This window comes from Peromyscus maniculatus, chromosome 2 (genome assembly GCF_049852395.1).
Source record: "Peromyscus maniculatus bairdii isolate BWxNUB_F1_BW_parent chromosome 2, HU_Pman_BW_mat_3.1, whole genome shotgun sequence".
In the NCBI taxonomy this organism is placed as follows: domain Eukaryota; kingdom Metazoa; phylum Chordata; class Mammalia; order Rodentia; family Cricetidae; genus Peromyscus; species Peromyscus maniculatus.
In genome coordinates this window covers 159,009,150-159,032,708 of record NC_134853.1, presented here as the reverse complement: position 1 = coordinate 159,032,708, position 23,559 = coordinate 159,009,150, and the positions used below count along the sequence as shown (strand labels likewise).

Sequence of the window (23,559 nt, the reverse complement as noted above, 5' to 3'; positions counted from 1 at the left end):
TAAAGGCCCAAGACTCCAGTGTTCAAGCCAGATCCAGCCCAATCAGGCTGGCAACCAATTAGTCTGATTCAAAAAAAAAAAAAAATACCCACATAGGGACAAACTGTAATCAAACACCTATTTATAAGGGTTTATTACGATCATTATTATTATTTTACTGAGAGGATCATTCTAAAGCTTGTCAGGTGAACGTATGCGTTCAGATCTAAATAAATGCAAATCGCTCCTTCCCTGGAGCAGAGCCGCTGAGCAAGCCTGAGCTGCAGCTAGCTGCCTTGGGAGACCACGTGCTGAGGCTGCAGAGGGCAAAGGAAGGGATCGGGTCACTCCGTGGGGCATCCTAGCACAAGTCTCTCCCAGCACCTGCCAAACCACTGCCCACTGCCCACCTGTCTCCCGAGGACCGCAGCCAGGGGAACTGGCAGTGTACCCATTGCCCAGCTGAGTAAACTGAGCAACAAATGGACGCAGCAGTCTAGCAAATAGAAGAGTTGGGACTTCCCAGGAGAGCGCGGTATAAGGAGCCCTGGGTCTTGGTTTCTGGGCCCAGGTTTACCCCCTGGTCCTACCGGCCATTCTGAATCTTGTCAGTCAAACTCATGGTCCCTTGTGTAGCTTCACTACCCCCCCCCCGCCGCCGCCGCCCACCCCCAAAACTAAGAGCACCGGTCTACTCTTCACGTGGCAGGAGCCCCCAAGGCCATCTTGGGCCCAGGCTTAATGGTGTGTATGATCTGTGGGTGGCCACCAGAGCAATGATCTGACACAAGGTTCAACCCCCCACTTCTCAAGTGGAGGAGCTGGGGTGTCAGGCCTGATTAGAAGGTGACAGCTTGGTCTCTGACAGAAGAAAACAGTCGTGCCTCTCTTGCCCGGTCCTGCCTGGATGCAGAATGCAGCTGCGCGGGGTGCGGGGGTGGATCCCTTATTTGTGGAACACTGAAGCCCCGAAGCCCCTAAGGAGGACATCCATGGTGTCAAAGCCAGCCCCAGGACCCACAGATCCACATCCCGCCGGGGAAAGCGTCTCTTTCCTAGAGGGAGGGTGCTCGCATCCATCAAGCTGAGGAAAGGGGGCGTCCAGAGACACCGCCAGGTGGAGTGGGGGGGTGTGTTCGGGTGGAGCAAAGCTTGGTGTGTGTGTGTGTGTGTGTGTGTGTGTGTGTGTGTGTGTGTGTGTGTATAGGTGGATGCGGCTCACAAGCAAGCAGTTGTAATGTGACGGGGGTGGGGTGGGTAGGGGGTAGGAGCCGAGGGGGAGGGGGCGAGTTCTCCTCTCTGCAATAAATCGGCTTAGCGGACGAGAGCCGAACAGCCCAGAACGGATTAAAGAAAAGTCTGTAGAATACAGCGGCGAGAGCGGCGCGGGGGGCGGGGGCTGGGGGGCGGGGCGGCGGGGAAGGAGGGAGAGGAGGGGGCGCGAGAAGAGCGAGCGCGGGGCAGAGCGCGGCGGCGCGGGCAGAGAGCTTCGGCTCCAAACTCCGCCGCTGCCGCCACGGATCCGACTCCGGCCGCCGTGGGCGCCGCGCGCAACCAACCAGCCGGCAGCAGCTGCGCGCCCCGACCAGGTCCGGTGCAGCCCAGAGCAGTCGGCGCATCGCAGAGCAGCCCGGCGCAGCCGGTGCAGTCAGTACATCTGGTGCAGCCCAGAGCATCCTAGTGCAGCCCAGAGCAACCCGGTGGTGCAGCCCGTTAACAACCCGGAGCAGCCCGGGGCAGCCTGGCGGCCGGGCCGCGGTAGCATGGGGACGTCCCCGTGGCGCCCCTCGCTACCCGTCACCGCCACGGCCGGCGGCCCGGGTCACAAGCGCGTCTGAGCCCATGGCGAGGGGACCCACAGCCGCCACCACGATCGCCGCCACCGCCGCCCCGGCCAGCGCCGCCAGCTCCTGGGCACCATGCGAGCTGCTCCAAGCCTCCGCCGCGCCGCCTGTCTGCTGCTAGCCGCGATCCTGGACCTGGCGCGCGGTGAGTGTGCGGGCGCCCGCGGGAGCCCGGGGCCAGGGGACGCGCGCGGGGACCGAGAAGGGCGCGGGCCAGGGCGGCTCTGCGAGTCTCGGGCTGCAGGCACAGTCCTGGAGTGGGTCTTTTGGAGAACGCCTTCGTGGGTCTGTGCCAGGGTGTGTGTGTGTGTGTGTGTGTGTGTGTGTGTGTGTGTGTGTGTGTGTGTGTGTGTGTGTGTGTGTTGCGTCTGTATGTGAGTGTCCAAGAATCAGCTGTGTGTGGAGAGGGCAGGGGAGTCCATTCAGATGTGCCTTGTGTGGTGGTGTGTGGGTCTGTGTTTGTGAAGGGTGTCGGAGAGTCTAGATCAGTTACATGGAGGTGTGGGAGAGAAAGTCTGAGTGTTTGGGGGTGTGAACTCCTTCATCAGGGTATGAAGTGTGTGAGAGTGTCAACGCCATGTGTGAACCTATTAAGGGGAGGATGTGTGAGGTGTGGCGTTTCACGTGTGTCTTGGGTGTGCTTGCTGGCCCCCGGAGGGCTGCATGAATGCTGGTGACTGTGTTTCTGTGATTCGGGGGCAGGAGTGTGCCTACCTACACGTGGTAGTCTAGGACTTCAGGTCCTATGAGCTTGTGGTCTGGGAGCAGGTGCTGAGGGAGCCTGGGGCTCTGTGTGCAGAGAACTGTGATCACATCTGGGGCTGGAGGGGATCCAACAGTACGGCTGTGTCTCTCTCTCTCTCTCTTTCTGTGTCCTGCATGGACTTGGCCCTGGCTTAACCAAATGGAAGGCAACTGAACCCCAAAGAGTTGCCCAGAGCTAGCCGTGCTGGGCAACTAGGGTGCCGGGGTTGGGGCCGTCTGGGAGGAGGGGCATCCTGCCCAGCACTGCCCTCTGGTGGGTCTTAAATGACGGGAAGCCAAACCTGACGACCTTTCCAGCAGGGAACAGGGGCAGATGCCTGCCCAGCAGGGCAGAGGCAGGGCCAACAAAGTCATCGGAAGGGATTCCAGAGGGCGTAAAGAGAGAGGCCTTCTCAAGTCCAGCCACAACCACTGGTTTTGAAATCAGAGTATGGCTCCCCCGGAAGGTGGGAGAGTATGAAAGTAGCCATTGTCTTCAATAGGGCCTTGGCCTCTGTCCCGTTTAGGCCATCGTGGAGGGTCAGTCCTTGTCCCCCATACTGGGAAGGGCCTAGATGAGCTCTGAGATTGTCCTCCGAGGGGCGTGCCCCTAAAATAACCTGCATTCTTCCAACCCCCTCAGTCTACTGAAAAGGGCTTAGTCTACTGATGGGAGGACTTGAGTGTAGGTGTGGGTCCTGTAGGCAATGGGGGAGGGGCTGGTGTGACCCTCAAGGAAAGTCAGGCAGGTACTTTGTACCTCCTATCCTTTATGGGAGCAAATACTTTCTGAAGTGTGTCAAATCTCGCTGTAACTTTGGGAGCGAGGGGTCCCCCTTTGGGATGCCTCTTGAAAGAAAGATGGTGTGTGGGAGGGTCCGGGTCCCAGCGCTCCCGTGAAGGCTCTGGGCTTTGTGGAAACGCACTGGAGCCCTCACCTGGACGTTACAGGGAGCGGGATTGGGGGTTGGGGACAGGACGGAATTACCCCTTTCCCTCAACCTGGAATGCGCATGGTAAAAAGAAGCAGGGGAGGGAATGGAAAGAGCCGGGTGGGGAACCCCGACTGCGTCAGGACCCCACCCTGTGAGCTCGCGCCTGAGCCGCCAGCCCTGGTCTCTAGCTCGGCTGCAGAGAGCTATATCCCGGCGCACTGGCGTCTCAGCTCCGCTCCGCTAGCTTCTGCGGGCTGCGGGAAGCGCTGTCTCCCGGCACCCGGGTGAACGCGTGGAACCGGGACTCGCGGGTGGGGGTACACGTCGCCTCTCAGCTCCGCAGTCCCACATCTCTCGGTCTCAAAACTTTGTGCTGGTCGCAGGGAACCCGAGGTGACAGAGGCTTCTCTTTTTGAGATCCTCCGGGAAAGATCCACTTTCCCTTTCCAGGCAAGGCCATCACGGGAGGCAGGAGCAAGAGGAGGTCCTTTCGAGGCGTGACCAGCGGGCTACGCCGGAGGAGGGCGCCTTTCCTGCAGGCGGTCGCGATGCCCACAATCCGTGCATCTGGCGTAGCTTTGCGGAGCCACCTGCCAGGGGATGCCTGGGAAGATGTGGGAGGGTGGATTCCAGGCAGCGCACCCAGAAGCACATTGGCCCTCCCTGAGAAGGACACAGACAGTCATTTCCGCTGGAGGGGTACGACCATTGTGGTGGCAGAGCAAAAAAGCTGAGTTGGAGAAGTGTCTTTGCAACACTCCTGTGCCCCACTTCCTACCACCAGGCTCTTCTCTGGGCTCCAACATCGCCTAGGGACCCCCTGAAGTATCTTGATCTGGGTAAAAGGAAACCGCACACTGCGCAGTGTCCCGAAAGAGAGAAAGTGCGTCAGGCTGAGGAGGGAGAGGGAGAGATGAGGCTCTTTGGACTTGCCTGGTTCGGCCTTAAAACATTCTCCACTGAAAGCAGTGGGCGCTGGGCAGACCTAAGTAAAGCTAAAAGGGTCCAGAGACCTGGCCTGCTGGAGTCCATGGTGCTGGGGGCTGCGCGGCTTTACAAGCTCCAGTTCTGCAGCTGGGTGTCATCAGGTGTGGGCTGAGGGCTAGTTCCACGATGCTCACGAAGGCGGCGGCGGGGGGTGGGGGGTTCTGCTCTATGAGCAGGTATACCGACTTCTCTGTACACCCCCCCCCCCTCACCGCGTGGGGACACCACACTCTGTGTGTCTCCACCCGCTGCTGCTAGGGACTGACTAGGGACTTGGCCAAGACTGACTATCCGACCCCTATCCACCATCCACGCCCCCATGGTCCCGCCCCTTCCTAAACCGCACCTCCCCACACCCAAGAGCATTTCCCTGGGAGATCGAATTACTATAAAAGGGAGTTTCTAGTAGGCTCAGAGCAACTTCTGAGTTCCAGGGTCACTGAACTTGTGGCTTTCACCTCCACCCCTAAGATCCCACTGCCTTGAGCAGGGTGCTGTGCTTCTATGCTGACCTAGTTTGGTTTAGGCCAGTGCCTGGAGCTGGAAGTCTTTGTTCACAGTATTTTTTTTTTTTTAAATACAATCCTAGACCACTCCTGCCCTGGTATCCTAGCTGGAATCAGGTGGTTTGATTTTGATTTTTCTCCTCAGTAGTTCCCATTGTAGTGGTCTGTCCTCATTCCTGCCCTCAAGGTGGGTTCACAAACCTTTTTTCTACAGATTAGGAAACTGAGGCTCCATTCTTTAAGATTAATCACAACAGAAGCATAGCTCCTTCCAGTTCCCTCCTGGCCCTGCCCCAGGCTCTCTTTCTACTGTTCCCTCTGGCAGCAGAGATTTCCAGTGGGCAGGGTGTTCTGGCTAAGGCTATCAGGTGCCCTCTAAAGGATGCCTTTCTGCCTGGATCCCCTGACTCAGAAGATGGATTGCATGCACACTTGAGTCTCACTGGACTCTGGCGAGCCCCGGCAGAGAGGGCGGGGGAGGTGATGGGGTTTAAGGAGATGTTCTGGTTTGTATCCATCCAGAACTTCAACTGCAGGGGGCCAGTGTTTCTGCTCACTGGTCTTAGGGATGCCCGGGGGTCTTTAATTTGATGGCCAGCAGTCTGGCTTGCCCCTCTGCCCCTCTGCTACTCCCCGGCCCACTGAACACTCATTTGTAGACTCAGCCCATCATATTGTGTGCAGTATGGCAGGATGGAGCTTTGCAGTGGGGATGTGGACCTGACCAAGCAAGGGAGCACCCACCATAATGATGCTTACAGCTCCGTGGGAGGTGGATCCTTTGCTTAATGGCTGTGAGTACTCTAGTCAAGTGTTTCTTTCACATTTATTCCTCCCTCTGAGACATAAAATTAGTCCCATTTTGCAGAGGGGGAAACTGAGGTTCAGGGGAGTTAAGTGACTTTGCCAAGGTCACCCAGTCAGTAAGGGATGAGCAGGGGGCCAGCACTGGGCTGTCTGCCTCCTAGCCTGGGCTCCTTGCCCTGGGAAGATTGATCCTCCCGATTTCCTCAGGCCCAGCTCTGAGGATGGCTGAGGGAACCAGGTCTGTCTGCATACTTCACCCTTCACCAAACTCAAGGTGAAAGAGAATTATTCAGTGTGTTCATCTGCACAGATGGGCGAGGGCGTGTCCCTGGTAGACACTGTCATCATTAAGAAAATCAGTGGGCATCTGCTGGGGGCAGGGTATGTCTGCAAAGAGAAGGACCAACAAGCATGACCTCATCCCAGTGTGTAGCGGGGTGGGGGGTGGGGTGGGAGAACACGTTCCTGAAAAGATGAACTCCTCTGTCTTTTCTTTCCCAACCCTTCTTTTCCCGCTACCTTCCCTTCCTTTCTGGACTTTTTCTTCCCTTCCCTTCCCTTCCCTTCCCCTCCCTTCCCCTCCCCTCCCTTCCCTTCCCTTCCCTTCCCTCCCCTTCTCCTCTCCTCCCTTCCCTCTCCAACTCCTTTCTCTCCCCTCCCCCACTCTCACACCCCACCCCCTTAAAATAACAGCCAAACTGAGAATCCTTTGTGAGTGGAGACTTGGAGTTTCTGCCAGGTCTGAAGCAGTCCACACACACCTGCACGGTCCTTGAAGGCAGCCGCAGCCACTTGGAGCGGGTGCTGAAGGTGCTGGGCCTTCCTTCCATTTCAACCACAGATGGTGAAGCCTAGGGTGTCACTCCTGGGGGGGGTTCCCATTCCTAGGAATAAATTTCAGGGCACAAACAGGGTGACAAGGCCCCACTGTATGTTTCCAGTAGATCAGAGGTGTCTCCTGGCTGGTCAAGGCTCCGTAGAAGGACCCTGGGTGCGAAGTGAGGAACTGAAGGCAGTCATTATGGAGCCCAGAGCAGCAGAGAAAGGGCAGGAGCAGGGCCCTGCCATGCAGACTCGATCTTAGCCCGGGAAGGAATCTGTGCTGGCATGTCTGCCAGCTCTCTCCCACCTCCTAGGCACACAGGTCTGCTCTGGGTTTGATTGAGACGCAATTCCAAACTACGTGTCAGTGAGTGAGCCGAGCTCTTTGGGCTGCATGACCCCCCCCCCAGCTGCTCCCCACTGCACTCTGGTGTCTCCAAGAAGAAGTGGCCTCAGCTATAGGCAAGTGTCGCCCTCAGGTCAGGCCTCCCCAAGACAGGACCATCAGATAGAACCTGAACATGCAGCATCGAGAAGACAGAGAACTACTTAGATGCTCTCCTTGCCAACGAGGCCCTCAGAAGCTGACCTCTGTCATTTCCCAGGGCCTGGTGCTGGTGAGACTCTCCTCTCAGGAAGAGAGCTGAGATGAAGCCAGTTACAGCTCAGAGGCATTTGCTAGAGGTTCTGGTAGGGGAGATCCCTGTGTTAGCCACAGTCGCCTCCTGGCATGTCCAGCTCAAGGTGTTGGACGGGAACCTCCACACTCTCCTCATCAGCCACTCTGGAGGCATGCCAACTTCCTTCAAAGAGCAGCATAGACCCTGTGTGTGTGGAGGACCATGTGGTCCATTGGCTAGAGGTGGCTGGTCCCATCCCTGTGCTCTGCCTTTCCACTGAGTGCCATCTGAGACCCACATTGTCACCTCTACTGAGTGAGACAGGGGCCTTGTTTGTTTCTGCTCATTACTGCTTCTTCCCATAACACATAGTGGTGCCCAGCACAGGACTCTATAGATCAATAGGTCATCTTTAACCTTTAGACACACGTGCCAGCTTAAAGGAGCCAACAGGCAGCTTTTCTGCTTCTCTAGAAGACACGTGACAAGGTTTGCAGCATGTGAGATTTAGTCCGGATACACAAGAGGACTTCCTGTCGAGGAAAGCCTTCTGCTGTTGGAACAACAGCCCCTTTTGCAGAAGACTGGTGGTAGATCGTTAGAGTGGCCATCAAATGAATGAATGAGGTCTACCCCAAGCCCTGTCCCCCGCCTCTGGCAGTATGAGAATGTTCCTGCTGTCCAGCTCTGTGCACTGACTGGGCACAGTCACTCTGGCTGGTATCTAGGCAGACCAGTCAACTGTAGAAGACAGTGGGAAGAGCAAAGAGCTTCCTATCGCCAGTGTGCTCCCGGGGCGGGGGAGGGGGTGCTGCCCTCGGCTGTGACAGATGTTGGAGAGGAAAAAGGAAGGGGGAGAGAGGAAAAGAATTATTGAGCGGCGATTCTGTACCAGACAGATGCACCCACAGTTTGTGTTACACCTTCTTGGAACCCCTATTGGTGAGATAGCCTCCCCGTCTTGCAGACTAGGTTATGAGCCTTGGGTAGCTCCAGTGGCCAGCCCAAGGCCCCCCTAGTGAGGGGGCTGGCTCTACCTCTGCCTGTCCCTCCTCAGCCCTGAGTGTTTCCTGTTACTAACTAGCACATTGACATCCCAGAAATGGTCAGTGCTACAAGGGCTCCAGAAGAACCTGCTAGAAAACCCTGGGCGGGACACTTAGGTCTGCTGGGTCCACCTCCATCTCTTCCTTATGGCTCAGTATCTAGTGGTCTTGAGTTCCAGTCCCCATTTGAATTGGGGTCAGAGCAAGTCACTTCCTGGCACAGTGTACCTAGGCTTGACCCTGACCACCTCTGTCTTAGCTTCTTCGTCTTTTAAAAGGCAAAAGCAGGAGAGTGGGGGCGTGGCTCCGTTGTTAGGAGTGGGGGCATGGCTCCGTTGTTAGCCTGCTGGCTAACAGCTCCATGCAAACCAGGAATGGTGGTTCACACCTGTAATCTTACACTAGAGATAAGAGGATCAGGAGTTCAAGGTCATTCTTAGCTACACAGTTTGAGGCCAGTGAGAGCTACACGAGACCCTGTCTCACATAAATAACTATAAATGAGTGAAAAGTGAGGGCTGGGGGAGGGAGGGAGATTTTACAGGACACACTCCTGTGTAATGGGCCCTGGGGGTTGTGGTCCGGAAGTTTCTGACAGGCTACTTGGACCCATCCGTCACATGTCACTACTGCAGGCTGACTTTGCATCTTACAGTCCCCTCCACTAGTAACAGCCACCTCAGACCTAAAGGGACCTCTACGGAGGACCCCCAGGGTGTGGACACTCCACACAGTACTGCCTGGCTTGAAAACATTCAGAGAGAGTGAATCATTAAGGAGGTTACACGAATGGGGCCTGGAGATGAGCGAGCGAGCGAGCGGGCCCCGAAGGCTGTGAGGACAAGAACACAGTCAAGCCCTTGTTTAGTTCTTGGTCCAGAGGTCACAGGGTCACACATGGCTTGGCATAGCTGCAAATGTGACACAAAATCATAAACTAACTGACAGCCTTAAGAGGCGTGTGTGTGTGTGTGTGTGTGTGTGTGTGTGTGTGTGTGTGTGTGGTTTTATTACAATGTCTTTCACTGTCCAGAGGTTGGATATGCCTGATAGTGCAGAGGGGTCCAAGGAAGATGGAAGAACAAAAATACACCATTGAGCCTAGAAGGGGTGACCAGTGACCGACCAGGCTGGTGTTGGACTGTGGTGGGCAGCACGCAGAGGTTGCTGCTAGCCAGGCCCAGGATCTGGTCTGTGCTTGGAGCCTGGGAGCCAAAGTGCATTTGGTCCTATACCTGGGAACACTCCAGAACCTCTGTTGGGTGATGAATGGTTGCTATGGCTGGCTGCCAGGGCTGATGTAGCCTCTAGGAAGATACGCTGCCCTTCAGGGACTGCCCATGGCTGCCGATGTCCTGACTGGGGTCTTCCAGGACTGCATTGCCTGGACCAGAGCCAAGACTGATGGGAGAGGGTACTGTCTATGGAGAAATGTCTAGTCTCCAGCAGGCATCTGACTGGTCAGGGCTTGTCTCCAACATGTGCCCCATGTATGAACTTGAGGCGGCCGTCATTGCTCCCAGCCTTGGTTTCCCCAAAGGCACAAGTTGGGCAAGGCTGCTGGGACAGGCATGTCAGGTGACGTGAGGAAGCCTTGGTGCCTGGTACAGGACATACCAGGACATGAGATGTGGCCGCTGTAATCACAACCCCTGGCTCTCAGAGAGTGGTGGGACCCCCGCCCATGGTCCAGACAAGTTGACACAGTGCAGAGTAGTCATGGTGACATTGTAAAGAACCTCCCAAGTTCCAAACCCTTGGAACAGCAATGTTGGGGTCAGAGGAGGAGGACACTAGCTCCTCCTCCTCCTCCTCAGTTGTTTGTTTGTTTTACTTGTTTTAGCACCCAGGACTGAAAAAGTGTGCCATAGACAAAGTGATCTGAGCCATGCCACAGCACTGCTTTTTTTTTTTTTTTAAACTTTGTCATTGTTATTTTTTAGATGCACTCTCTCTAGGCAACCCTGGTTGTCCTGGAACTTGTTAGGTAGACCTGGCTGGACTCAAACTCACAGAGATCCTCCTGCCTCTGCCTCCCAAGTGCTGGGCTTGAAGGCTTGCGTCATCACACACAGCACTTTTTATTTCTGATGCAGGGGTTCGGTAAATTGTCCACGATGGCTTTGAACTTGTACAATCCTCCTGCCAGGATTGCGCACCTGACCCGGCTTGTCCTCCCTGTTACCAAGGCAAACCCAGGGGCAAGGGATGGGAAGAACTCTTTCCTAAGCACATGTGGAGTAATGTGGGGAACATGGTCCAGCTTCCTGTCCCTGGAGAGCCCAGGGAGAAGGTTTCTGGGGTCTTCTAGTGGCTGGTGGAGAGTGGCAGCAGTCCGGGATGGGGGTGGGACAGAGTCCCCAGCCTCATAAATAACAGGAGCCTCCAAGGCGCGAGACAGCTGAGCTGCCGGGTGTTTGTCCCTTACCAAGCTGTCCTCTCTGCCCTTTGGTTTCTGTCACAGCCGAGGCTCCTCTGATGGCCACTCGTCATGGGCGCTCCCATGATCTCACCACCACCATCAGTCCCTTCCTTCCCGATCACTCGTACCCCACCCAAAGGAAGGCGTCCACTGGGGCTGCCCTGGCATTTTGCTGGGTTGGATGGGTAGCTCAGAGGCTCTGGGGCACAAAGGCCAGGCTGGGGGGTAGGCAGGGGACTGGCATCTGTATTTGTAGTTAGCGTTCATGGCTCATCGCCTGAGCCAGCCTGGCTGGTATTTCGTCAAGCAGAAATTCAAGCTATATAATAGCCAAAGGCCAGGTGCCTGGCTCCAGAGAGCAGGTGAACAGCTGCTAATTGTCACGGGGCACCTACTGTCCCAGGCAGGGGCGGAAGGAGCGCCGTGGGGACAGCCGTGATGGCCACTTCACAAAGACCTCTTTGTTCACTTCTGCTGCCGAAAAGTGGGTCGCTGCTTGCTGGGAGGGGAAGCGGTGTGTATGGCAGGACTGGGGGTGGGAGTCTGGGCCTGTCGCCTGACTGAGGCGCTTGAGGTGGGATGAGGCAGAGGCAAGGGAGCCTGTGTGGAGGCTCCTGAGGCTGGGGCTGCCTGAGCAGGCAGGGTTAGTGGCTTCCAGGACAGCCAGGGCTGCAGGGAGTGGCTTCTAGGCTCAGGAGCCAGCTAGGTCTTCCCTGGTTCTCACCTCCCTCTGCCTCTGTGCCGTAGGTGAAGATGCAGGGTTCTTGCACCAGGCCCCGTGATGACTTCTAAAAATCCAAAGGAGAATGAATGAGCTAGTCCTGACCTTCATGGGCTTACAGTCTAGGGCCACAGCTGTGGCCAGGGGGATGGCTTGGTGGGTAGAGTGCTTTCTGTGGGATCCCCAGAACCCATGAAAAAGCCAGGCATGGTGCACACCCATAATCCCAGGACTTGCAGGGGAGTGGGGGAGGACAGACACAGGTGGGTCCCAGGGGCTTGCTAATCTGACAATCTAGACAAAAGAGGGTCTCCAAGACCTGTGAGAACCTGTGAAGAAGCAACTGAAGGAAGATATTCCAACATCAGCCTCTGGCCTCCACACAGGCCTACGTGGGGTGGGGGATACACTGTATACACACAAAAATATACAAACACACACAAGTACACATAAACACATACATACAAATACATACACACACATACACATGTTGTTTGTTTTTGCTCTTTTAGGGCCCCACCACTCAGCTCCCAAATAAATCACACATGGAGTCTTATATTTAATTATAAATACCTGGCCCTAGCTTGGCTTGTTTCTTGTCAGCTTTCTTAATTTAGCCCATCTACCTTTTGCCTTTGGGCTTTTACCTTTCTCTATTTCTGTATACTTTTCATTATTTCTTTTCTTTTCTTTTTCAGAGCTGAGGACCAAACCCAGGGCCTTGCACTTGCTAGGCAAGCGCTCTACCCCTGAGCTAAATCCCCAGCCCCTTTTCATTATTTCTTACTCCATGTCTTGCCGTGTAACTAGGTGGCTGGCCCTTGATGTCTTCCTCCTTCTCTTGCTCCTAGATCTCTCCTCTCCCAGACTTCTCCTATTTATTCTCTCTGTCTGTCGTCCCCTCCCATCCTTTCTCCTGTCTGGCTATTAGCTGTTCAGTTCTCTATTAGGCCATCAGGTGTTTTACACAGGCACAGTAACAGAGATCCACAGAATTAAACAAGTGCAATATAAACAAAAGTAACACACCTTAAAATAATATTCCCCAGCCGGGCGGTGGTGGCGCACGCCTTTAATCCCAGCACTCGGGAGGCAGAGCCAGGCGGATCTCTGTGAGTTCGAGGCCAGCCTGGGCTACCAAGTGAGTCCCATGAAAGGCGCAAAGCTACACAGAGAAACCCTGTCTCGAAAAACCAAAAAAAAAAAAATAATATTCCCCAACATATACACACATACACATATGTGCAAACTCACGCATACACACACACAAAAAGATAAACACTAAATAAAGTTTCTCAGTGTCCATGTGACTGAGTCAACAAGGTTCAGTCCCTGTGACCACACAAGACATTTGGCAAGAACTTCCTGGATGCTGGTGGCTGATGGCCTCTGTGTGGGATGGTTCAGAGGGATGTTTCTACCTTAGCAAGTCCTGCAGGTGGGCTGGTTTTTGGTGTTTTTCTGTTTGTTTGTTTGTTTGTTTGAGACAGGGTTTCTCTGTGTAGTCCTGGCTGTCCTGGATCTCACTCTGTAGACCGGGCTGGCCTCAAACTCACAGAGATCCCCGCCTGGCTCTGCTTCCCGAGTGCTGGAATTAAAAGGTGCACACCACCGCCGCCCGGCTTGTGCCATATTTCTTTAAGGTGTGGAAAGGTGCTGCCACCGTGAGTGGGGTGGGGGTGAGTGCTCTCGCATCTTCTCTTTTTCATTCCTGTCCTTCCAGCCCAGGAAGACACTTCAGGGGATGCCGTCCATCTTGAAATCTCTGCCACCACCTGCTAGCCTCCCTGTTCAGCAAAAAGATAACGAGCTGGGAGCTGGGCAGGGTGGGACATACTGGTTTTCTCAGGACTCTTGAGGCTGAGGTAGGGAGATCATGAGCTGGAGGCTAGCCTGAGCTACATAGCAGAGCCCTGTCTAAGACAGAGATCCATCGCTGGGGCCACAAGCCCTCCAGAAGTGTGAGGTAGCAAGACACCTCACATCCAGTGTGGTGCTATTTGTCATTGGTTTCTCAGTTTATTTAAAGCAACTGGTGTTGGCTTGCCATTTGGGTCCCTGATTTAAATTCTCTCTTTCTTTAAAATGGCTTTATCTGAGTAAATAATGAGGGGCGTTAAGGAAAAATGTTAAGTGTGATGCAGAGCAGGTGGCATGGATCAGGTAGACTGTGGTAGTGGATGTGAGCTGTGAGCCACTGGGTGGGGAGGGAGCCTTTGGTAGACAAGGAACCGGCTTGGCTTCTGGGGCACTTCCTGCATGAGTACTCCAGGTGGCATGGGGACTCAGGGGAGGGACCATCGCAGGGATGTGTGTGCAGGGACTGGGTCACCAGTAGCCTAGGGGAACTGTGGAGACCAGGAAGCAATAGGCACAGAAACTGCCAGAAGGCCAGGTGGCCTGGACAGAGGGGACTTGTCAGGGGCCTAAAGAGGGGGAAGCTGCCCGTGGGTCTGCTGTTGGTACCCAGTGAGCAACAGCTGGAAAGCCTAGGCCAGCCTCGGAGGCTCTCAGCACACAGCCAAGGTGGAGTGAACTTTCCTGCCAGCATGAGAGAAGCAGCCCACTCCTACCCAGCCTCAGTTTCCCCATTTGTCAGAGGAGGGACATGCTCTGTGGCAGCCTGATGTGATGGGGATGGAGATACAAGGCAGAGCTTGGTACACTAACTACACTCTCCACAGTGACAGTGTCCCAGTGACAGGGCCCATGACAGGTTTCCCCTGAGACAGGAAGGGGGCAGCCTGGCTTCTCCAGGGCATCGCAGTGTGCACAGGGTGTGCCAGCTTCCACACTGGTCTGGGATGGCCTTGGCCGTGTGTCCTTCCAACTCTGGATGCTTCAGAATCCCTGATCCTCCCTGATCCTCGGCCATCTCGCTGATGGATGACTTCACCCCAGGGCACACCGATACGTCGTTCCCACTCTATTTTCCACTCTATTTCCCACGGAGATGTTCTTTCTTCTTAGATCCATTCTGATCATCTCTCCTCACATCCCCACCGGCTCTTGCCATGTGCCACCCAAGCCACATCCATCACCAACAGGCTCCAACCTCGCTACTCCAAGCGGGTGCTCCAGGAGTGAGCCAGTGTGGTGGAGTGAGGAGCCTTCTTCTGTTTAAAGTTTTTTTAGAGCACTCTCAGTAGAGAGGTGCTGACCCCCAAAGTCTCCTCTGAGAACATCCTGCACATGCCCACCCACCTCCCCGCTTCCTTCCGAATCGGCCAAGTTCTTGCCTCCTGACCAGCAACTTCCCCAGCCCAGCCCCTCCTCCTCCATCCACCTGAACGTTCAAATTGACTTTGATGCTGACTAATTTTGCCAGTTGAAATTCTGGAGAGGTTTATGCACACGGTGCTAGGTGAAAATTGCAGTGACAAATGCCAGCAACAATTTCTTCTCTGGCACCGTCTCGGAAGTGCCGGGGGCAAGACAGAACTCCTCTGCTTCAAGCTAACTTGCAATTGTCCATGCAGCCAGTCCTGCCCTTGGCTCTGCTTCTGAGTGGGTCCTAGTCCAGCCCTTTCCTTCCCTTCCCTCCCTACCCTTCCTGGCTGAGTTTGTGTCCTGAGCCTTCAGGACATCTGGCGCCACCTTGGGGACCAAGTTGGAGCAGGTGATATTTCCATGCTTGTTACCTCTTCTGTGTCCCAGACTGTTCAAATTGTTTGATAAGGACCTTCTTCTGTGTTCTGTGGGGTGGGTCTCTATCCATACTCCTTGGGTAGGGAGCTAGGTCATCTAAGAATCCCACTTCCCTGGGTAGTTGATGCTCGTGGGTGCTCTCTTCCTTACACTCAGCTGAGCTATCGACCAAAGTCCCCTTTCCATGACCTTTGTCCCCGGAACATCCTATCCTTCCTGCTCACATGATGGGTCTCTGAAAGTCAAGTTGAAATGGCTTCACTCCCTATTCATTTGTCTCGCACTAGGTATAATGTACAGCTTGCGTTACCAACTGAATGACTCGTAGTTCATATTCAAACGCTCGTGTGGCTGGCTCTCCAAGAGACAGTTCTTAATTGACCTCGAGGTAGCTGCAAGAACCTTGAAAAGGACTAGTTTGATGGGAAAGTCCCCAGCCTGGGGGTCCTAAGCCTCAGGAGCTGAGGTTTAGGAGACATCCCACCTCCATTAACTCTCTCATCCACTCTCCTGAATCATTGAAGGATACATCGGAGCGATCCGGTAATCTTCCACAGCAGTGTGTGGGGAAGACAAGCTCCATCTGTGTCCACAAGAGCTCCTAAAAACTCAGCTGGTGCTCCCCCAGCTGCAGGATCCCATCTTTTACAGAAGGAGAAACTGTGGTTCAGATAGGTTAAGCCACTTGCTCAAGATAGCGCAGTCTTTTGAGATGAAACATCACCCCTGCAGCATCCTTCTCAAAAGTAGATGTAAGAGGGACAAGGGACACTCCAATTGCCATGCATGCCTGGAGTGCGGACCTGTCCCTTCTGTGAGCACCACCTCTGGGTTGGACCCTGTGCTCGGGCTGGGGCTAAAGCTGGTTAAGAGTATTGTCCTCAAGCGGACACAAAATTGTGAATCAATAATTACTATTAGAAATTCTAAAATGGGGAGAGCGGCCAAGTCCATGGGGGACATAGGCTGGGGAGTCACTAATCTACATGCAAGCCAAAGATAACTAGAGAGGGCCACACATAACCAGATCTTGAAGATGGTTTAGAAGTTTGCATGGGAAACATGGAGTTGCAATAACCTAAATCTTTGTCTACAGAGCACCTGGGGCACCTGGAGTTCTGGGAGGCAGAGAAAGAAATGAGGTGGGGTATGACACGCTGCAGGTCCCAGATGGCTTCAGTGACAGTCAGCTAGACATGCTATGAGGTGGTTTCCCAGGTGTGGACTGTGAGTCCCTGATGCTCATAGCCAACTTGAAAAGACCTGGAGTCACCTAGAAGACAAATCCCCAGGCATCTCTGAGGGGTTATCTAGACTAGGTTAGCCTTCAACATGTCATCAAGGGACTATCTTGATTAGGTGGGAAGACACTAGACACCCGGGGTCCTAGTCAGAATAAAAAGCAGAAAGTAAGTTGAGCACCAGCATTTATCACGTCTCTGCTTGGTCACATGACTGTAAATGCCATGTGACCAGCTGCCTCACACTTATGTCGCCATGACTTCCCCATCATGATGGACTGCGTCCTTGAACTGTAAACCCAAATAAACCTTACCTTCTTCATTGCTTTTGTCTGGGTATTTTGATCACGGCAATGGGAAAAGGGACTAAGACATAGCTGTACTCACAGCTCCATCCTGGGACTCATGAGAGGCCTCTGGGGCCAATGGTTGCTAGTCCTTCTGTCAGCCGTGTGCACCAGGGGACACTTATGGACTCACGGTCCAAGACAGGGCTGCCCAGGCCCAGGTCCACTGCAAGTGGTACCAACAGCAAATGTCCTCTGAGCAGCCTCGGTGTGTCCAGCACTGTGTCTGCTCTCACTCCCATGATGTCTTCCTAAGAGGCACCTGCTTGTACTGAATCTTCACTTCAAAAGAAACTGCAGCTGCAGAGATGTTAAGTCCCTTTCTCAAGGTAGCCCGGCTGGTGTGGGGTCCTGTTTGCTGCCTGCTTGGCTCTCGGCTAACCTGATCTTTGCTAGCCTCCCACCCAGACCCTATATGGCTCTTGGTGGGACTTTGGGGCTCTATGACCTTATGGCTAGGTCACTGAGAAGGCCACAGGGCCAGCCTCTCTGTGCATCTCCATCAATGGAAGATGCTCCCCGTGCACTGTTGTCTCTGACTTCGCGGTTATTACTTTTCTACAGTACGTGGCTAACAGCTCCCTGCAGAAAGCATGCAACCCAGGGCTTAAACTTTAAAGGATCTTACTTAAGCAGCATTGTTTTCCACAGGAAGGAGCCATACAGACAGACTGTGTGGTTATATTGCATCATGCGAAGCTGAGCAGACAGGTGGATGGGGTTGGGGAGGTGTGTGGTTGACCAGGAAGACATGGTCCATGGTGGTGGGTAAGCACACAGGCTCTGCAGCCAACCCTTCCTCTTTCTGGAACCCCAGAGAGCATGGCTTCAAGGAAACCCATTGTTTACTGTTCCAGGAAGAAGTGGAGGATGGGTGGTGTACAGGGAGGGCCACCAGGGACACACAAAACTAGACAAAAAGGCCAGGCATTGGTGGCACACGCCTTTAATTCCAACACTCGGGAGACAGAGCCAGGTGGATCTCTGTGAGTTCGAGGCCAGCCTGGGCTACCAAGTGAGTTCCAGGAAAGGCACAATGCTACACAGAGAAACCCTGTCTCGGAAAAAAAAAAAAAAACAAAAAAACTAGACAAAAAGGTCTGCCTCTCCATGCTGTGAGCTGCCCTAGGACTTTTGACTTTTGTACATGCCAAGCCCTCTGTTCAAACTGACATCCTTTGAACTGAGTCATTCACATGTGATAGGACTCTCCTCTGAGACATCACTTCACTCATTCATTCATTCAACATTTGTGGGTCACCTGTCATGCTCACACACTGTGGAGCCCAGTAATGTCTAATGACCCATCTTCAGACCCCACTCCACCGCCCACACACTAGCACATGCCCTGGGGCTAGTCAGTAATCTACAGAGTTTGGGGAGCTGGTAAATGTGTGTGTCTGCTCCCCAGCAGCTTAGGACTTTCATGCCAGAGACACCTGGAGCTATGGATGGGTTCACTAGGCCTTCAAAGCCAGACCAGCAAGGGAGGAAGAATCCTAACTTCCTGTGCTCTATTCATCCACCCGCCCATAGATCCATATATTCACCTGTGAATTGTATCCATGTGCCCATCCACCCATACATTCATCCTCTCATCCCTCCATGCATTCACCCACATATGCATCCATCCATCCATCCATCCATCCATCCATCCATCCATCCATCCATCCATTCATCCCTTACTCATTCTCTTGTCCATTCATGTATCCATCCACCCATCTACCCATCTTCTCATTCATCTATACTTCCATACACACACACACACACACACACACACATATGCCTATTTTCTCACCCATCCACCCATTGTCCATTCCCCCATCCATCCATCTATCCATGTACCTATATATACTCTTGTCCATTTGTCTGCCCATCCATCTACTCATCCTCCCATCCATCTATACATCCTTCTATCTATCTATCTATCTATCTATCTATCTATCTATCTATCTATCTATCCATCAACCCACCTGTCTATCTATCAATGCATCTATCTATACTCATCCATCCGTCTACCCATCCATCCCATCCATCCCATCCACCCATCCATCCCATCCATCCCATCCATCCATCCATCCATCCATCCATCCATCCATCCATCCATCCATCTATCCATCCATCCACCCACCCACCTTTCTCCAACAAGTATTTACTGGATTCCCACTGTATTACAAGTGGCACAGCAGGCATTGGATGTGTGGGGAATGAGACTAAGGTAGAGGCTTTCCCCTTGAGCTGCCTCCTCAAGGGCAAAACTAGAGAGTAAGTATCTCCCGGAGTGGGGAGAGGTACCCTGCTAGGAGCAAGAAGAAGGCTGGAAGGAGCAATGGCCACATGTGGGGTTCAGTGGGGAGGGTTCTGTCTGCTGCCCATCTGCTATGCTTCAGGTGCTGGGGCTGCAAAGGAGAGCAACACCCCAGTTACCACAGCAGGACCAAGTGGCTGGAGGCTGGGCTTTCAGGTTTGCAGTGAATGAAAGGGACTCTGAGACCTGAGAGGGCCTTGGAAAGCAGGAAGGGGTAGCAAGTATTTGACTGGCTCAGAGCTTCCAGACTGTGCTTCCCAGAACACCCAGTTTTCCACTGGGTACCATGGTACCACTTGGTAGGTAGCACAGGGGTCACAATCATCTTGACACATGGGTCATGATGGTGGCTGAGGGGCGGCTCATTCCTGATGCAAGGATTCCTGTTCAGTCTTTTCTGTTTTCTTGCCTGGGAAAGTAACACAGCCAAGCAAAGCCCTCATGGGTGAGGACAGGAGGATGAGGGGAGGTCCCAACCTCAGGGTGCCAGGTGCAGGATCCACTCTTATCACCTTTGCGTATGGGGACACTAAGGCTCAGGGATCTGTGAGGTGTCCTGGGCCACCAGAGGGACATAAATGCCTCAGATTCCTCTCACCTCCCATGCGGCATCATGGGGGTTGCTGTGGAAATGCCCCTCTCCATCTCCTCCCCCTTCCCTAAGACACCCCCAGGCCCCGCCCTCCCCGCCCTCCCCGCTGCCAGCCAACAGCTCCGCCTCGCCTCACGGGAGCCTTGAATTAGTAGAAATGTCCTAGGATCCCACGCTTCATTGTGTTTTATTAAGAGCACCCGAGCTGGCTCTGGCTGGCACAGCTGCTGGCCGTTCCTGCCCCTCCTCTCCGAGCAGGGCCACGTGTTATGTGCTACCATGAGGAGGGAACTCGGCAAATGCACACAGACTCTGGGATTTAGAGAGAGAGCCCTGCGAGGTGTTCACACATCTCTAATGCATCTGGTCTTGTAGTAGCCATTTGGAGGCTCAGAGAGACTGAGGGACCAAGCCAGAGTCACACAGCACAGGGTACATGCCCCTAGTCTTCAGTTTGTGAAACTTTCCCCAGGCTCTATGCAAATCCAAGACCAGACCAACGTCCTGTCCCAAGAGGAGTTACTCTCGGTCCCCTGCTGACCGAAGGGATGGCTGGTACTCACCCAGGGGCTTGTGAGTTTGAGTTTGGGACCCTGAGAAAGCACCAATGTCTAGTTATATCTTCTGGGGCAGCCACCCCCTCCCCACTGCCTGGAAGATGCTGTCAGGGGTGATGGAGAGTCGAGGCTGTGGCTCTTCTGTTAGAAGCCACTGAACACATACGGGGGCAGTGTCTATGGAGTCTCCTGGAAGGACTTGAGGTGTCTTGAGTGGAGAAAAGGGAGGAGGGAGCATCTGGCTCTCCGTATTATTACTGTTGTTGTTGTTATCAGGTACAATCTGCTGCTTGCTTGTCAAACACTGACTGGTCTACCACATGCTGGTCAATGTGGCACTGACTGGGACCCCAGGACTGACAGAGAAGCAGATGAGGCAGCTGTAAACATCTGGCTATGCCCTGCAGTGAACAAAGTAGCCAGTGAGGAGCCTGGGGTAGAAGGAAGGGCAATCCAGGGTGGCTTCTCAGAGGAGGTGTCTTTGAGCTGAACAAGGGGCAGAGAGAAGTGGGGAGGGTTCAGCTCCACCTAGCCAGGGTGTGTGCTAGTCACTGACCCCTTCTCAGGGGTCCTTACCCAGATGTCCACATTACTGGAGATCTGTCGCGTGCAGTCCCCTGGCACCCTTTTGGCCTTGGATACCAGAAACAAGGCATTCTGAGTCCAAAAAAGGAGAGCAGGAGATGGAGACAAACCCATGCCTGAGCAACTCTGGATGGCTTTCTGTAGATGAGGAAACTGAGGCAGGGGAGGGTGCTGTTTTTAAGGGAGCTGGGTTCTCCCAGAGTCTTTCTATCACTTCTGACTCCTCTTCTGCTTCCTGCTAGGTGATTGTGTGTGTCTGATGGGGTCGGGGTGGAGCTACAGCGCTGATGATCCACCCCTCACCTGGTCAGTTCCACTGGGTCCTCGGATGGCCTCTGGTCCCACAGGCCCCAGTGAGGGCACAGTGGGCTGGGTGGCAGGGAGCCATATGTATTGATGTCCCTCAGAGCTGGCAGGCGACGGGAAGCAGAAAGGTATTAATTAGCAGTTATTTGCTGGCAGTGAGATGGATAGAGATTAAGGTGTCGGCCCGCACATCCGTTTTGTAGCAGCCGAGAAGCAGTGGTAAATCAGCACTATGAATCGATGCTGTGAGAAGGAGATACGTTTTAATCTTATTAGTGGCGTAGCATTATGAAGCCGAGAGAAGCCTCACTCAGGCCTAGGAGGGAGAGACTATTCTGTGTGAGGGGTAGGGAATGCCCCATGGGAGGATTCCAGTCAGGGGGTCAGCAGAGGGGCCCTGCCCAGCTTCCTGGTGTCTTTGTCATGGATTTAGCCCTACTGTGCGTCCCCCTGGGGCCTCTTCAGGAATGGACGGCTCTGACTTGGACCTGTCTGCATGGCCTGGTTGGGGTTTGACTTGTGTCCTGGATGACCCAGGATCAGGATCAAAGTTAAACTACACCTGCTTCTTGGTGTAGGGCTCAGGCTGAGAGAGAGAGATTGGACAGTGAGAAGGGGACAGAGTTGTGGTTAGAACCATGGTGGGTATTGGGTGCCACTCTGAGCAGTGTGGTCTTCAGCCCTCCAACCACTTAGGATGGTGGGCATGTTTGCATGCGTGATTGGAGGTGCACACGTGTGTGGTGTGCATGTAGAGGTGGGGGCAGCCTCAGGTGTGGGTGATCACCTTCCATCTATTCTGAGACCCCCATCATGCTGCATACTCTGGGGGTTCTCCTGTCTGCACCCACTATCTCACCACAGGAGGACTGGGGTCACAGATACACACTACCATGTCCGGCTTACATGGAGTCCAGAGATTCAAACACAAGCCTCCACATCCTCACAACAGGTCCTTTACCGCCGGGCGGTGGTGGCGCACGTCTTTAATCCCAGCACTTGGGAGGCAGAGCCAGGCGGATCTGAGTTTGAGGCCAGCCTGGTCTACAGAGCACAAGATCAAGGAAGGGTGCAAAGCTACACAGAGAAACCCTGTCTCAGGGGGAAAAAAAAGTCCTTTACCCCACTGTGCCGCCTCCCACCCTGTCACTTCCTCTTTCCTCAGGAGAAGAGAAGAGGGCTCCCTGTGGATCCATAAAAGCCATTCAAGGCAACAGCCACTGCTTATGGAAGTGGGCACAGCCCCGGGGAACTCTCATCCCAGCTTGGGGACAAGATACCAATAATGGGCTTTTGTTCTTCCTTTCCATGTGTCTTAGCAATAGGAAACACATTGGTGGCCCAGGGTTGACTTCCTGTCCCCTCTTCTGTACCCAGAGGCAAGGGAGGATGTCACATCCCATCCCTGGCCATGATTCCCTCACTGATACCTCCTGTTGTGAGTGTATCATCTGGATATTGGGTGTGGGAGTTAGACATCAGTCCTGACCACTCCCCCATCTGCCATCTGTGTGACCCTGGGCAAGTGACTTCACCTCCCAGAGCCTCGGTTTTCTAGTGTATAAATGGGGGAACAGCTGCCACATGTGACTGTCATAAAAGTCAAATTAAGTAAATCCCTCACTCACAGAATGGCTCTTTGTAGGATGGAGCAGTTAACCATGTGGTGCTGTAACAAGCAAGCCTCCAGCTGCCCTCAGAGGGCTCACCTGCTGTCTGTTTTTCTGATCACACAACGGCTCACTGCAGCTGACTTTCCTCCACACAGAGTCATAGGGATCCAGTCTCCATCCACCTGGCGGCCCTGATGCCCTTTCCTGGGGCTGTCTACCTGTTTTCTGCCTTGTAGAAAAGGAAAGAGAGAAAAAAAGTCTTTCCCAAATATTTAAAAATTGGTAGCCCTATCCTCCTTTGCTTGACCATCTATCACCTGCCACACCTGAATGCAGGCTTGGGACAGACAGGCCACTGGGGTAGCAGGGGCAAGTGGAGACAGCCTTGCTGGGGAAGGCCATGGGTTTCCGGCCCTGCTGTAGTCAGAGCCCCACGCGTCTCTTTCTGCTGGCTCTGTGTGATGGCAGAGTACCCTGATGCTTGGACTCTTCAAGTTATCTGCTGCCCTAGCGCCCAGCACTGAGCGGGGTGCAGTGTTTACGCAGGATGAGACAGACACATGGACCAGGAGACAGAAAGACTGGGCCATTCCACCGGACCCTGTGGCTCTCCTGGGATTCACCGCCAGTCTGTGACCCTTGGGACCCAGCCTGCTTCATGGACTAGACTGCTGGAGTCCTGCCTCTGAGTGTTTGGCATCTGTGTGTAAATGACAGGTCTCGTGTCTATGGAGTGGGGGCCTCTGTGAGCACCTTTGGAGAGGTCATTCAACCTGGGTGACCCCAACTTGCTGCGGAGGGATGGCCAAGGTGATGGAAGGGACCCCCTTGGTCCTTCCTTGGCAGAGCCCTGAAAACCTAACCTGCCCCCACCCATTGTAACTACCCCTCTGTGTTTCTCTGTGGTTGAGGCCCTGGAGGGTACCATG

The 23,559-nt window shown here is 54.0% G+C and overlaps 1 protein-coding gene across 2 annotated transcripts in view; it reads left to right on the top strand.

The window, feature by feature from the left end:
- The first annotated feature begins 988 nt into the window (after nucleotides 1-988).
- The window catches only part of Igsf21 (immunoglobin superfamily member 21), a 223,572-nt gene continuing 201,001 nt past the window's right edge, over nucleotides 989-23,559 (top strand). Inside the window, exon 1 of one of the 2 annotated variants that reach the window (XM_042272225.2) lies at nucleotides 989-1,096. Coding sequence is in view for 1 of the 2 variants with exons in the window: in XM_042272224.2 (XP_042128158.1) it covers nucleotides 1,899-1,968 (70 nt within the window). In the remaining variant the exon portion in view is untranslated. Of the gene's footprint in view, nucleotides 1,097-1,436; nucleotides 1,969-23,559 lie in introns of those variants that run through there. The other variant, XM_042272224.2, reaches the window with a different exon arrangement.